This window comes from Paroedura picta, chromosome 8 (genome assembly GCF_049243985.1).
Source record: "Paroedura picta isolate Pp20150507F chromosome 8, Ppicta_v3.0, whole genome shotgun sequence".
NCBI classification, from domain to species: Eukaryota; Metazoa; Chordata; class Lepidosauria; order Squamata; family Gekkonidae; genus Paroedura; species Paroedura picta.
The window spans coordinates 47,035,406-47,049,415 of NC_135376.1; the positions used below are offsets into that span (position 1 = coordinate 47,035,406).

At 43.0% G+C, this 14,010-nt stretch overlaps 1 protein-coding gene across 5 annotated transcripts in view; it reads right to left on the reverse strand.

Moving 5' to 3' along the window:
- Window positions 1–14,010, reverse strand: part of STN1 (STN1 subunit of CST complex) — a 40,056-nt gene that overhangs the window by 23,936 nt on the left and 2,110 nt on the right. Inside the window, exons 1-4 of one of the 5 annotated variants that reach the window (XM_077349641.1) lie at window positions 13,324–13,343; window positions 10,930–11,113; window positions 5,892–5,987; window positions 1,600–1,671 (exon numbers count right to left, since the gene is read on the reverse strand). In XM_077349641.1, coding sequence (XP_077205756.1) covers window positions 1,600–1,671; window positions 5,892–5,987; window positions 10,930–11,083 — 322 coding nt within the window. In that variant the 5' untranslated portion in view covers window positions 11,084–11,113; window positions 13,324–13,343. Of the gene's footprint in view, window positions 1–1,599; window positions 1,672–5,891; window positions 5,988–10,929; window positions 11,114–13,323; window positions 13,344–14,010 lie in introns of those variants that run through there. The other 4 variants (XM_077349640.1, XM_077349639.1, XM_077349644.1 and 1 more) reach the window with 4 other exon arrangements.

Below are 14,010 nucleotides of genomic sequence, written 5' to 3' on the forward strand. Positions count from 1 at the left end.
ACAGAAGACATTCAGCTAAGATCCACTTCTGACTGATCCATAAGAGGTTACAGAGGCCAGTGTAGGCAATTGTGTAGCAGATGTGGGCTGATAAATTGAAGCTTAATCACAACAAGATAGCAGAAGGTCTGAGACAGGACTTCTGCTCACCAGCAGCACTTCCATCTTGTTATGGCCACTGTGGCACATGCCCTGGTTGCATCTAGATTAGATTACTGCAATTCACTAAAGACTCTGAAGTAAGTTTAGCAGTCAAGAACAGGACAGTGGCCAAGTCTGCAGATGACACAAAATTATCCACAATGGTGAACACCAAAGCAGACTGTAAAGAGCCACAGAAGGATCTGTCCAAACTGGGTGAATGAGCAACCACTTGGCAAATGAAGTTCGATATGGGGAAACTTAAATTGATGCACATTGGAACAGAAAATCTCAAATTTACATACATGCTAATGAGGTCTGAACTTGCTAAGACTGAGAGGAAAAGGGACCTTGAGGTTAATTCAATGAAAATGTTAACTGAGTATATTCCATCAGTGAAAAAGGCAAACTCTATGGTGGGGATTATTAAGAAATGGACTGAATATAAAACAGACAATATTATAATACCACTGTATAGATCTATTGTGTGACCCAATTTGAAATATTGTGCAGTTCTGGTCATCCTATTGGTCTCAGGCTAAGATTGATTGATCAATCAATCTGTCCACTAGGCATAAGCCTAGTGTTTCCAGCTCTAGCTTCCCAAGCCTAGACAACCCCATGGCTAAGATCCTGGAACTACCTGAGGAGAACGGCTGGGAAAGCTGCCTTTAGAAGAAGACCTCATAAGCTGTCCAGGAAAGAAGGTGGAGGACACAAGTCCAAGGTTGGGGAGAGACAATGTCCCTAGGAAGAGTGAGGAACTAGGTGCTACAAAGCCAGTGGGTGCCTTTTCTGTGCTGGCTCAGGATGGAGAAGCTGCAATGGATGGAGCCTGCTGGGGTGGGATGAGGGAGTCTCCCAGATCCATTTATGATCCCTGTGTGTACCTCTACCTGAAACCAAGAACTGTTTGTCTGGATTAACACAACTCACTCAACTATCTACATTTTGTGATAAGCAGAATGGGATGTTAAGGGTATGCTAGAACATAAAACTAAAAACAGAACAAGATATTCACATGAAGGGAAAGTAGTGAAGAAGATGCAAGGGCCTGCTACTACGTGCAAAACAATTTAAAATGCTTCAGATAAGTGGAGGTGGATTGGGAGACACAGCTGTTTGCAGCAAACATCTTTTCACAGTCTTCCTTTATCAAGGTGGGGAAATCACATCAGGAGCAAGAGCAAAAACTCCTTTGATGTTTTCGTTGCAGACTGCAGATTTAATCAATCAGGCAGGAACGAGGACTGTTTGGTTGTCAACAAAGAGATCTCAGAACTGTCTTTACCATGGTAATCACACAGCTAAACCAATATCAATGCCAAGCAAAAATGAAATAAACATCTCAAAACGATTCTACCTCATATTGGTACCAGGAAATAATTTGAAATTTCAAGCAAAAGGCAAGCAGGAGTTAAGCAGTCAGACATAAGCAGCCACAGATCTGAATGTTACCTGGCAAAGACTTGTGTTCTGCCACAGGATTTTTCCAGCAGATGCAGTTTATAACTCCTGTGCCATCATCCACTAGAAGGTAACAGCAACATTTGTCAGTAAGTTGCTTTTGCCATTTCCAAAGTCAAAGATACAGAATTTGGACCTGCCCATCAACGTCTGCCCTCTTTTGTCTCTGTGTGGGGAGGGGTGGGGGAGAAAAAAGGAAGCAAAACACTGCCTAGCCCCTCACCAGCATTCTCCCACAGGCTTCCCTTTCACAGCAGAGGTTACTTTCTATTGCAACAAATGACTTGGCTGGCCAAGTTCAGATATAGAAGTGAACCACATACACAATAGTTTACCCTTTAAATTCCTCCTCTTACAGCCCTGTCTGGGGGTGATAGATTGAAGAAGAGTGAAAGCATCTTGCATTTGAAGAGACAGAGAGGATGCTCTAAGTCAGAAACTGTCTGGGGTTAACTTGTGTTCTTTCAGGGAAAGGAAAAAATGGAATATCATTGTTACAAGCTTGGGGTGTAGAGACTTGAAGGACAGCTTCCTGGTTGCAAGAAAAAAAACACTCTGTTGTTCATTTTTTGATACTGCTAACGTAGGCCAAATCACTGCAACAAGCAGTTTTTTTATTCCAACAGCCTCACTGCTCCCATATTTTCTGTTCTGTTACATTAAAATATATCCTATCTTTATACAAACCCTAGTATAAAGCAGCCAACAATAAAGCAGCCAATAAAGCAGCCTGTAAAATAAATACAAGATGAGAGAGAATTAAACTGTGTAACAGGGAAAGGACAACATCAATTACCAGAAACAATTTGAAAATGAGTTGCACAGAATAGCTGAATTAAGGCAGGGGAAGCCTCAAAGCAATTTAATTTTAGGAATACTCAATACAAGTTTTCAACTTTTGGTAACTATTGAACCTGATATTCATAAGGAATAGTCCCATAATTTCTATCCAAACACCTCTGCTACATTCAGGTGATTTTTGGTGTGACTGATTTATATTCTTAATAGTTTTTCTGTCACTTGAAACTGTTTCAGCAACAGGACACTTAGCTAGAAGGGCCATTATTTTATCCTACCACTTGTGAATTATCACAGCTGACAATTCATAGTTTTCATCATGCTGAATGCGGTTTTTAACAGGCTGCTTTAAATCTTTTTAATATCATGTTTGTGCTCTTTATCTTGCCTATAGGTGACATATTTCACTGACCTATAGCCACTTTCTCTTATTTTTAAACTTACTGTAATTTGCCCTGAGAAAGTTTTAGAATATAAAGGCAAAGTATTCATGCTTTAAACAAATAATATGTGTTTCTGCTTCCATTATTAAAAGCCCACGGTTCACAAAGCATTACTATAAACAGAAAAAGCCTCACTCCCCCCACCCCATTAGCTATTTCTTTCCACATCAAAGGATGCATCATGTCTAAGGTTCCCAGTGCAGCTGATGCAATCCTTTCTGATTCACTTCCTAGCTAGCAAAGCCTCTTTTTTAAAGCTGCTAGACGCAAATAGAAGTTACAAACTTATTTTGGCCAAGTCAGCCTGACTGTGGCTGAGGGAAGGACCGGGAGGGGCAGCCTGGCAAGATGCCTGAAAATTATACTGGGAACAGTCTGAAAGTGTGGGAGAAAAAGGAAATTGATGCAATGAGAAGCAGGAAGAGAGCTCTAAGCAGAGAAGGCAGGGCAGTCCTTTTACTTTGGAGTACTCAACGTTTAGCTTATGTGACATTACTTGATTTTAATTTGTATTTGAGGGGAAAGGGTCTCTCTGACAGGGAACATGAAATAACTACAAGGCACTCCATTAGCACAGATTGTTTGGTGCCTACCATTGCTATACCAGGAAACTTCCTAGCCATCTAGATACTGATTTAGCTGTAAAGCAGAAGATATCCAGAGGTAGTTTGGAATGCACAGTAAAAGCCGTATCACTCCTCAATGAATCACTTTATAAGGCAAGGATACCAAGATCCAAAGCAACATGGACAATCACACACAAATCCTCCCACTCTACCCTAGGACAGTAGAGAGAACTAAAATCCTAAGCAAAAGAAAATAAGACCACTCAACTGCTTTCACCAGCATGTCACCTGAGAGCCAATTCATACACTACAAAGACTGCATGCCCTTCACATGGCCACCCAAAATCCTGTAGGTCAGATATGCACCTGGCAGGGTGCGATCCAGACTGAGACTATGGCATGTAGGAAGAGCGAGCACAAGCTCTTCAAGGCCACTGTTTGACTAGAAATAGCTCTAGTAAACTGCTGTTTGCTCAAATGAGGAAACTAGTAGTTCCCTAAGGCACTTCATGTTGGGCAAATGGCACCAAGGGGATGATTGAAGCCTCCTCTCCCAGCATGCTATAGTCCAAATCATCCCTTCCATACACAGGCGCACCTGGGAATTAAGTTCCAAGCATAGAACTCCAGGTGCACAACTGATCAACAGGGCCTGTGGGACAAATGAGGGCTTTATAATGTGCAATCTGGCCCCAAGAGCCAGCGACCACATCTGACTGCTTCCCATCTGCTACAAGGCAATCAGAATCACTACACTTCTAGCAGAAGCAACTTCAGGATTATCTGGCACACTAAAAATTGTATTAGAATACAGTATTTTTGTGGTTTACTGGACAGTGTGATAGGATGGCTAACAAATAAAGGAAGTGCAGGACTTTTCCAAGTGAGATGTGTTAAATATCATGGGAGTGCCAGTGAGCTGTTCCTTAAAAGGGTAAAATGTAAGGGGCTGTAAAAGATAAGGGGAGACAAAGTGAGGGAGTGCACTGTATACTTAATATATGGGGCATGCAAAAGAATGAATGTCCCTATTTTGGAGTAAAAATGAAATTTGCAACTAAGATTACTGCACATTTTCCCCCACTCCTCAAAGGGAAAAGCTGCCCTACACCGTTAGATTAATGGTCCATTTAGCTGTTGGCAGAGTTGAAATATGCAAGAGGTCAGAGCACCAAGCTGCTTAAAATAAGAAAAAAGTTTTATTAAGGAGAGAAACAAATGTTGAATAGAAAGAGGAGAGAGTGCCTGAGCTGTCTGTCTAACTGTTGTTGTTTGTGCAGTCTGTAGGAAGGAAGTATGCTCAAAGGAGCAGGAAGTCGCCAAAAGACACTGGAGGAGATTATTTGAAAAACATCAGGAAGTACCTACTCTAACAATGCTAAATATACATTTTGAATCTGGCACACTATAGATCTTGCATATTTCAACATAAGCCTAGTAATTACTCCCACCAGCTATGGCCTCCTCCATTCTCAGGCATGGGAAATTGAACCTGAGGCCGTCTCCTCACACATCACATGCTCTAACAACAGCCTTTCCCTTTATCATCATGCTGCCCCAAAAGTGCTTCAGCAGCCACACACCCCAAATAACCCTCTTTCCGATGCTCTTTAAAACTCAAATCCAACAAGTCTGGAGTATACGTTACTGTTCAGAGAAGGTTCAGAAAAATGTTAATGATCTAGACTGCCTTTTAACAGCTGGCAGCTCCTCATTAAACTATTGCTGAGAGAATCTACCAATTCGGATAACTGTGTAAGAGAGAGGAGGGGCAAACTTATATAAGGTGCCACGTCACAAGAATCCCAGTTTTTGTGGTTATTTGCTCATGCACATCCTGTTATATCAAACAAGGGTATTCCTCCTTCTTTGTGCTAGTGAAAAAGCTGGTGGGATAGGACTTGCGGAATCTTAAACAACCTGAGACTGTGAATCCAAAGCTCCTACTGTTTATCATATGCTTTTAAACAAAGATGCTAGTCCCAACTGTCACTAGAGGAGTTCTGAAAAAGGGAGTGGTATTAAATGGGTATCCAATATCCAGCCCATGACAGAAAGTTTTTTGTTGCATCTGGATAGACTAAGCCCTTTGTCCCTAAATGTGAAGAGAATATAGTTTGCAATCCTAATAATACCTTCATGGGAGTAGACCCCTTTAAATAATGTGGGAGTTAGGTCAGTTTAGGATTGTTCTTATGGTATTTCCCACTATTTCAGGCTCCTAGTGATCAATTCTGAACTTAGGTAAACTTGTATCAATACAGTTGCATAACAGCATGCCCAATAAATGAACACTTGAAGCATTTGATAAACATCCATATAGAATACATGGGAATATGTACGGGTATTCATTTACATTTCTGGATTATAATAATGGCAAGTGTCATGCTATAATTACTGAGTGCTAAGCCATTGTCCTGTCAAGAGTATGAACTTAGAGGCATTGACAAAATATAGAAAAATGTCAATCTCTTACCTCCATACGTATGAAAGGCATCTCGTTCTTTGGTTAGAACCACGGTTCCAAGAACATCCACTTGCCTTATTGGATGTCTATTATAAAAGAATATACCTAAGAAGGAAAGGAGCAAAAATTAAAGTCTAGACTAGATTTCTAATAAATATACCTTTTAGTTTTAGCCACCCATTCTTAGTCCTACCCTTGTCAAAAAATAATTGAGATTTATAAAACCTGTTCAACAATATTCTTTCCTTGATTAGGGCAATTTACAGACAGGAAATCTCTCTCCTCTGAAAGCTATCATCCTGTGAAAAACCTGATATATCAGGCTCCAAGTGCACATTTTTCACCTTCAGACTCTATATTTCTGACTGGCATGAATCTTATTCAATTCTGATGGGCCATTTATTACAATTGACAAATGTGTTGCAACATCCACAGACATAAAATGGATGCCACCACAGATATTACTTTAAGTTCTTCCCAATGGTAGATGTCCGCCCGCACATAGCTCTCACCATGGATTAGTTCCTGTGTCAGCCATTTCAGCATGTTGTGGTGGTCACAGGATCAGACTAGGATCTAGGAATCCCAAGCTCACTCTCCAGGTTGACATAGGGACCTTGGGCCAGTAAATCTACCTTACATTCAAAACTGTCTCACACGATTAAAGGGAGAACAGCGGCAGAAGCCACTTCAAGTCTCCATTGGAAAGAAAAGTGGGATATAAACCTCTAAATTAATTCATGTGACCCAACACAATTCAGACATTTCAGAGTAATGAGGGGCTCCATGGTAGCTGAGGCTTCATGACATTTGACAGCAAGATACAGTTCCCCTGCATTTTCCTTCAGTGAAGATCTATTTTTTTCCCTCCTTTTCACCTAGCCATTCCCTATATATGCATATTTTCCAATGCAACTTTGCCAGACAAAAATCGTTCTGTCTGGAAATGATATTAACTTCTGCCTGTTTTTTTCTGACCAGTCTCATGCAGTTTAAGATTCACAAGCTATTCTTTTATGCTCCATATTACAAGATTCTGAAGAGCAATCTACCAAAAGGGTAGTGCCAGTGCCATTAAAGAAATGTGGGCAATACTGGCTAGAACTCAACAACAGGAAACCAAACAGAACAAACCATTTTCAGCAACAAGAAAAAAAACAGGTGTGGTATAGGGTGACACACAGCTTAACATGAGGCGGTGTTCAGGCATTCCTTTTCCAAGGTATTCAGGGAATTAGGAAGAATTAGTGGGTTTAAAATTATATATAATTTTGTATTAGTTTAAAGTAATACATGTTCCTATTTCTCTACCCGACTAGTTATTAAAACTGTGGCATTTACTTGGCAAGCCCCAGCACCCTCAGCAAATACTTCCTGGTCAGTTTCATTTCCTTGTAGTCCCTGCTTTGCCTTCAGCCTGTAGAGCAGGGGTAGTCAAACTGCGGCCCTCCAGATGTCCATAGACTACAATTCCCAGAAGCCCCTGCCAGCAAATGCTGGCAGGGGCTTCTGGGAATTGTAGTCCATGGACATCTGGAGGGCCGCAGTTTGACTACCCCTGCTGTAGAGGGATTGGCTACAGGAGTGAAGGGGATAAAAGAGTTTGCTACCTTTTGCCTTGAGACTATTGAGGCAGTATTGACCATGGATGCCCTCACCAATGAAATTTTCAGTGTAACAAACCTGAGCAATAGGAAAATGCCCAATCTTAGGAACTGAAATGGCTGCTTTGTTTGAATCCACTGCTGCAACAGCTGTTCTGTTTCTTGCAGTATAAAACTGAAATGTTATTAGAGGTCATGAGCTGAGAGATACGAAGACACTGAACACCAGTCCCAATAATCCCAGTTTTTTTTAAAGGTCAAGAAACCTTATGCTAAAATTGAAGGACCCAATCGGATAAAGGTAAGAACACAGCTGGCAATATTCAGTATCATTTTTTAAAGTATTATTGAACACACAAGAGTTGGCTCCTGCATTAATTACATCGAAGAAAAACACCAAGAACAATAAGGTATCTGAAAAGTAAAGTTTTACTTTTACGCCACATTCTTTAAGTCAACTAAAACTATGTCACCTTAACAGGGCAGAAATGGGAGGAGGGGAGCATAGCCAGTTACATCTTGATCCTGCATTCCCTGAGGTCAAAGTCCCATCTTCCCCCCACAGCGGAAAACACTTCTCCTCAAAGCCTGCTCTTAAAATGTGCTGTGGCAGAGCTAGTGCAGTGCAATGATTTCACAGTGCCAGACTAGGACCTAGGAAACCTTCAAATCCACAGTCTACTGTGAAGCTGACTGGGTGGCCTCAGGCCAGTCATTCTCTGCCAGCCTAAGTGACCTCATAGCGTTGTTATGAGGATAAAATGGATGAAGGGGGAAAACAACGCCTGGCACCCTAAGCTCTTTGGAGGAGACAAGAGATAAACAAGTAATAAATAAACAAACTGCTAAGACACAGCAAGCAGCACAGCTACTGTCTGCTCCTTACCCTAAGAAAGTTCCTGCTGCTCCCTCCAACTCCCTGAGCTTTTAGTCTCCCACCCATCTCTGACTGGTGAGGTCTCATCTATCCTACAGGTGACATTAGTGGCTGACAGAGCACAAACCTATCCCCACCAGTGAATACTTAGCATCTTTCTGCATACAACATTGTGACATACCTGGTCAACCTGTACTTGTACTACTCTGCACAGCTTCCCCAGACTGCCTGCTACTTTTAGGTATGCTTTTTAAATGATCCTCATGCATTACAGTTCCTGTGCTTCTCCAACATGACTCCCTGTTCCATGTGAAAATTCCAAAATCTTGTGTGATTCTGGTATGACTTCTTAAAACAATATCTATCTATGATAATCCATAATGTTCATTGGCTTTCCATGTGCAACATACATGGCTCATGCCAGATGCATACAAAGAAGGCCTAAATGAATTCAGAAATGAGGCAAGAAAAATAATCAGTGCAGAATTTTAATGCACAAAGAGCACAAAGAGCTATCAGAAGAAAGTGTATACATTGATCAGTGACTTGAGCCTTGCCCAAAAGTGGTAACAAGTTACTAAGCACAGATGTTTTTAGTACATCACCTGGTCACATAGACATCAGTTATTTGAGGCTCAAAAGGCAGGGTAACATTTACCTTCCTGGTTCATTGAAAGCAATTTTAACTCCAGCAGAGTTGAAAAGAGAGGGTCTCCTCCCTGAAATCTTTTACCAGCTTATAAAAAACATGCCCTTTGGCAATCTGGGGTGAGTGAAAACAGTGCAAAATTTTGCCCATTCCCAGCAAGGGCATTACCAAATCAATGCCCTCATTCTTAACTGATTTCAGGACACTGGCCATGTAGTAGCAGGATATATCACATTCTATGGGTCACCCTCAGCTGGAATCAGTTCAATAGAAAAAAACATATTTTGACTTTATACAGTCCTTATCAGCAGCTAGTTACACTGACGGGTTCCCCCACCCATCCTGAGGGGTATATTCAAAGAGATACTTTCAAACAACCTACTGTTTAGGTTGTATTATCTTCTCCCACCAACTTCAGCCCACATGTAACTGGATGGGGAAGAAAAGATTTAAGTATATTAGTGGTAGAAAGGACATTCCTCTGAATAGTGTGGTCTAAGCCATTTTTCTTCTTGCCACTTCTTGCTGGGTTAGGTGATTTTAAAAGCCCAACAAAGTCAGGCAATGCCAGCAAAAGTTGGGATTCTCCTCTCAATCATGAAAATACTTCTCAACTAAACAGTAAGTGCTTAAAATGTGGAATTTACTGCCAGAGAATGAAGTGAAGGCTACAGGAATAGACAGCTTTAAAAAGACAGTAGGATAGAGTCTATCAGTGGCTCTTAGCCCTGATGACTGACTTGAACCCCCACATTCAGGCACTAAACCTCTATATCCCAGAACCAAGAAGCAACATCAGGGGAAGGTCTTGTTCTCTATGCCCTGTTGTTGGTCCTCCAGAGGAACTGGTTGGCCAATGTGTGAGAAAGGATGCTGGACTTAATGGACCACTGGTCTGATCCAGCAGGGCCCTTTTTATGTTATGTTTCTTAGACTCCCCAGGAAAGGCAAAGTAATCTGGCACACCAGTGAGAAAGCCCGTCTTATTCATTCTTGCCTGTCTCATAATCCCCTCTGGTCTTCTGTCAAAAGAAAGGAAGTGGAGGCGTCAACTGGGGCTTGACTGCTAAGATGCCAATAACACTACTACTGGTTTTAATTATCATATTTGCCGGCGTATAAGACGACTGGGCGTCATTGTATGGCCGCAGCACAACCGCAGCGCCTCCGGCGCGCCCCTGCATTTCCCTGGCACTAATGCGCAAGTGCGCATGTGCAAGATCTGCGTAGACAAGGGGCAGGCTGGAGCACCGCTGCTTCCCACCAAGCAGAATGGCCAGTCACGGCGTAAAGGCTGGCACCCCTGTCTCGCTGCTGATGCTTGCCGCAGCCACTCTGATGACCCACCGCGGCCGTGCTGGATACCACGCGATACTGGATGGTATGTAGAATGAGGTGGGCAGGCATCGGGAGGCCACTATGGGCACCGGGCGGGCATCGGGAGGCCACTATGGGCAGTTATGTCTATCCCAACTGAAGTTCACCTGGCGTATAGGACGACCCCCCCACTTGGAGGCATGTTTTTCAGGGGGAAAAGTAGTCTTATACGCCAGCAAATACAGTAGATGACCTGCAGTATTGTGCTCTAAAGGTAAAGGTAAAGGTATCCCCTGTGCAAGCACCGAGTCATGTCTGACCCTTGGGGTGACGCCCTCTAGCGTTTTCATGGCAGACTCAATACGGGGTGGTTTGCCAGTGCCTTCCCCAGTCATTACCGTTTACCCCCCAGCAAGCAAGCTGGGTACTCATTTTACCGACCTCGGAAGGATGGAAGGCTGAGTCAACCTTGAGCCGGCTGCTGGGATTGAACTCCCAACCTCATGGGCAGACAGATTCAGACAGCATATCGCTGCTTTACCACTCTGCGCCACAAGAGGCTCTTATTGTGCTCTAGTGATGGGCAATATTATCACTCACCTGGCACCTGCTTAGATTCTTTCATTTCTTGTATATCATTAATGTACATTCTTGTGAAGGCTGAGAAGACAGGGTCCAAGCCCCATAACAATGAAGGTACATCCTCTTCCAATTCCATGGATGTGGTGAACATTAACAATTTCTCCACAGTCATAGATCAACCAGCCACAAGCAATCTGCAAGGCTGAAAAATAAAATAAAATTCTCAAACACAATAGTTTCCTAACAGTAGTCTTATGACTTATGGCAGCTGAATTGAAGAGCCTAAGTCAGTACCAACACAAAGCCACAGCAGTTCGGAATAGAAGAATACACAAACACTCTAGAGCAGTAGGATAAGAGGAAGCCCAACCAAGTTTGACTTTCACTAATTGCCAGGGTCCTGACTTAGCCCAGCTGCAAATTGCTCCCAGGGGCCAAACCATCTCAAAGCCCTGCTAATGGAAGAACAAAGTGGGGAGAGCAAAAGGAAGCTGATACAGCAGCAGAAAGACTTGTGAATGCACATGCAACATTCAAGGATAAGAGAAGGAAGACTGTTCCCTGAGACCTCCCTTAAAATGGCAGATAGACCAGGAGGAAGAAGGAGGCATGGCTTAACCTCCTCCTCACTCTGAAGTAGAAGGGGGCAATATTTCAGAAAAGTCATAGCATTAGTGTATCACACAATGCCACCTTCCAATTAAAGAATTCAAAGTCTGCAATCTCTGAAAGTACTCTGTCATCATGCTTTTTGTTGTATAAGGTTTATGTAATTTTCCATTCCATTTTACTGAACAATTATGTTATGAGAACCAATTCTACACAGCATATATCTTATAAAAGAAATTAATCATATTAAAACAGTCTTCCTAGCCTGTCACAAGACCACAGTTCTTGTTTATGTGCATTTTCTTTTTATTGAATCTGATGTTCAGGGCCAGTTGGTTCATGAAAAGGAAAACAAAAAGTGCTCTAATTCATATCTTGTGTGTGTGTGAGGGAGGGAGGGAGGAAGGGAGGGAGGGAGGTCACAAACTTAAGCCTGACATAAATAACCAGGGCAGGGCAACTGATGATGTTGCAAAGGAGAAATTCAGGACTGGAAAGCAAAAGGAATCAGACAGGTTACAGCTTGCTTTGCACCCCACTCTCCACTAATTAACAGCTGCTATCTTCCTTGCTGATGGCATTTTCTTCTAGTAGCAATTAGAAATGCGGTGTCACTTGTAACACAGCCTTTATTCTAGGAGCCTTCCATAATTACTTTAACCCCCAGCATGCTCTGTATTTCTTATACAATCTTCTTGTGACCAGCTGGAACAGTCAGCATAGCTTACTTTTTGTTTTCTTTTCTAACAGGAAAAAAGATTTGCACTTGTTTTGTATGAGCAAATGAAAGCAAAGTCTATTTTGACATAATCTAAACCAGGAATGCCAATTACTAGGTGAGGGATGGCAGAGGGAAATCTCAGACAGTGAAATTCAAAGATGTGCCGGCACAAATGATAAGAAAGCTGACAGCAAATGATGAAAGAATTTGGTGCTGGGGGAAGGCCAGTTCCCCAGATCTAAATACGCATGGGCATATGCATGAATGAGTGGCATAACCACTTGCCTAATCTATCTGATGTCAGGAAAAGTTGTTCCATTTGCAAACCAGACAGGCTTATCTTCTTGATCTGCTTCTAACAGATTTCTAGGTATCTATGAAATACTGGGTGTATATGAAAGACCTTGCCCTATTGCAAGATGGCTTTTCTCTTCATATCTAATTTATCCATGGTGAGGCAAGTGAGCTGCAAAGGAAAATGGAAACTGAACAGGGCAAGGAGACAATGGCTTAAATCCTGCTGAAAATCTCTGCTGCCAGAAGGATTTCCGACTATGGAGCACAAATTCAGAGGAACAGAAGATGTGCATCCTCTGCTGTTACCTCTTTTCCACCTTAGTATCTATAGAAAATTACCTTATACCAAATCAAACTATTGGTTGACCTTTTAGATACAGAGAATCATTTGAAATTAAGATCATCCAACCCTGTACTGTCAACTGTGACATCAGTGTTTCATGGTCTCCGTACAAGAGCTTTTTCAAACTGTAGAGGCAAGGAATTAAGCCTGGGGTATTGGTTCAGTTCATTTTCTCATGTCCTTGACTCAGTTAAAGAAAAAACTGAATAATCAATTGTCAGAGGGCAAATAGTGCTCTATAAAGTGGCAGAAATGTATTTTTTACTAGGGGCAAAGCCTGTTGCACCCAGGAATACAATGGATGCTAGCACATACACCTGCACTGTGACCTTCCTGGGTTATAGCCTTCCTCCCCCTGTTCCATCTTGAGATCCAGTGTGGTGAAGTCGTTAAAGAGTAGCCGACTCTAATCTCAAAAGCTGGGTTTGATTCCTGACTCTACCTCCATATGCAGACAGCTGGGTTGCCAAATTCCAGGTGGGGGCCTAGAAACAGGATGAAAGAGAGGGAGAAGGAAGGAAGGCACCAGTTCTAAGGAAAACAGCTACTTTGGAGGAACATTGGCCCTCCTACATAGGTCTACATAGGTGACCACTGTCCCCACCTTCCCATCCAACATCACATCTTCCAAAGGCCAGGCAGGCTGCTGGGGGGGGCTGTCACCTTCCTCCCCCCACATTTCCCAAAGGCTGGGCCAGGCAGGGAAGGCTGCAAGGGGGATGCCTCCTTCCTGCCCCTACCTCCACGTCTCCCAAAGGCCAGGCTATGGGGGGGCTGCCTCCTTCACACCCACCCCACATATCCCAAAAGTTTGATCAGGCCAAGTAGGGAAGGCCATGGGGGATGGGCTGCTTCCTTCCTGCCACCCAAAGGCTGGGCAGGGAAGGCTGTATGGGGGCTACTTCCTTCCCACCCCTCCCCCACATCTCCCAAGGGCAAGGCTGGATGGGGAAGTTCTGCTGGATCCCAGCAGCCCCTCTGAGGAGACAGAGGATGGGGGGGGGAGTGCTCCTATAGCCAGCTGCAGGGGCATGGGGAAGGTTGTGAGCCCAGGTCCTGTTAGGTAGGACTCCTCAGAGGAAAAGCCTTCCCAGGAGTTCCTAGCTTCACCCGAGTTTCAGCTGGATGA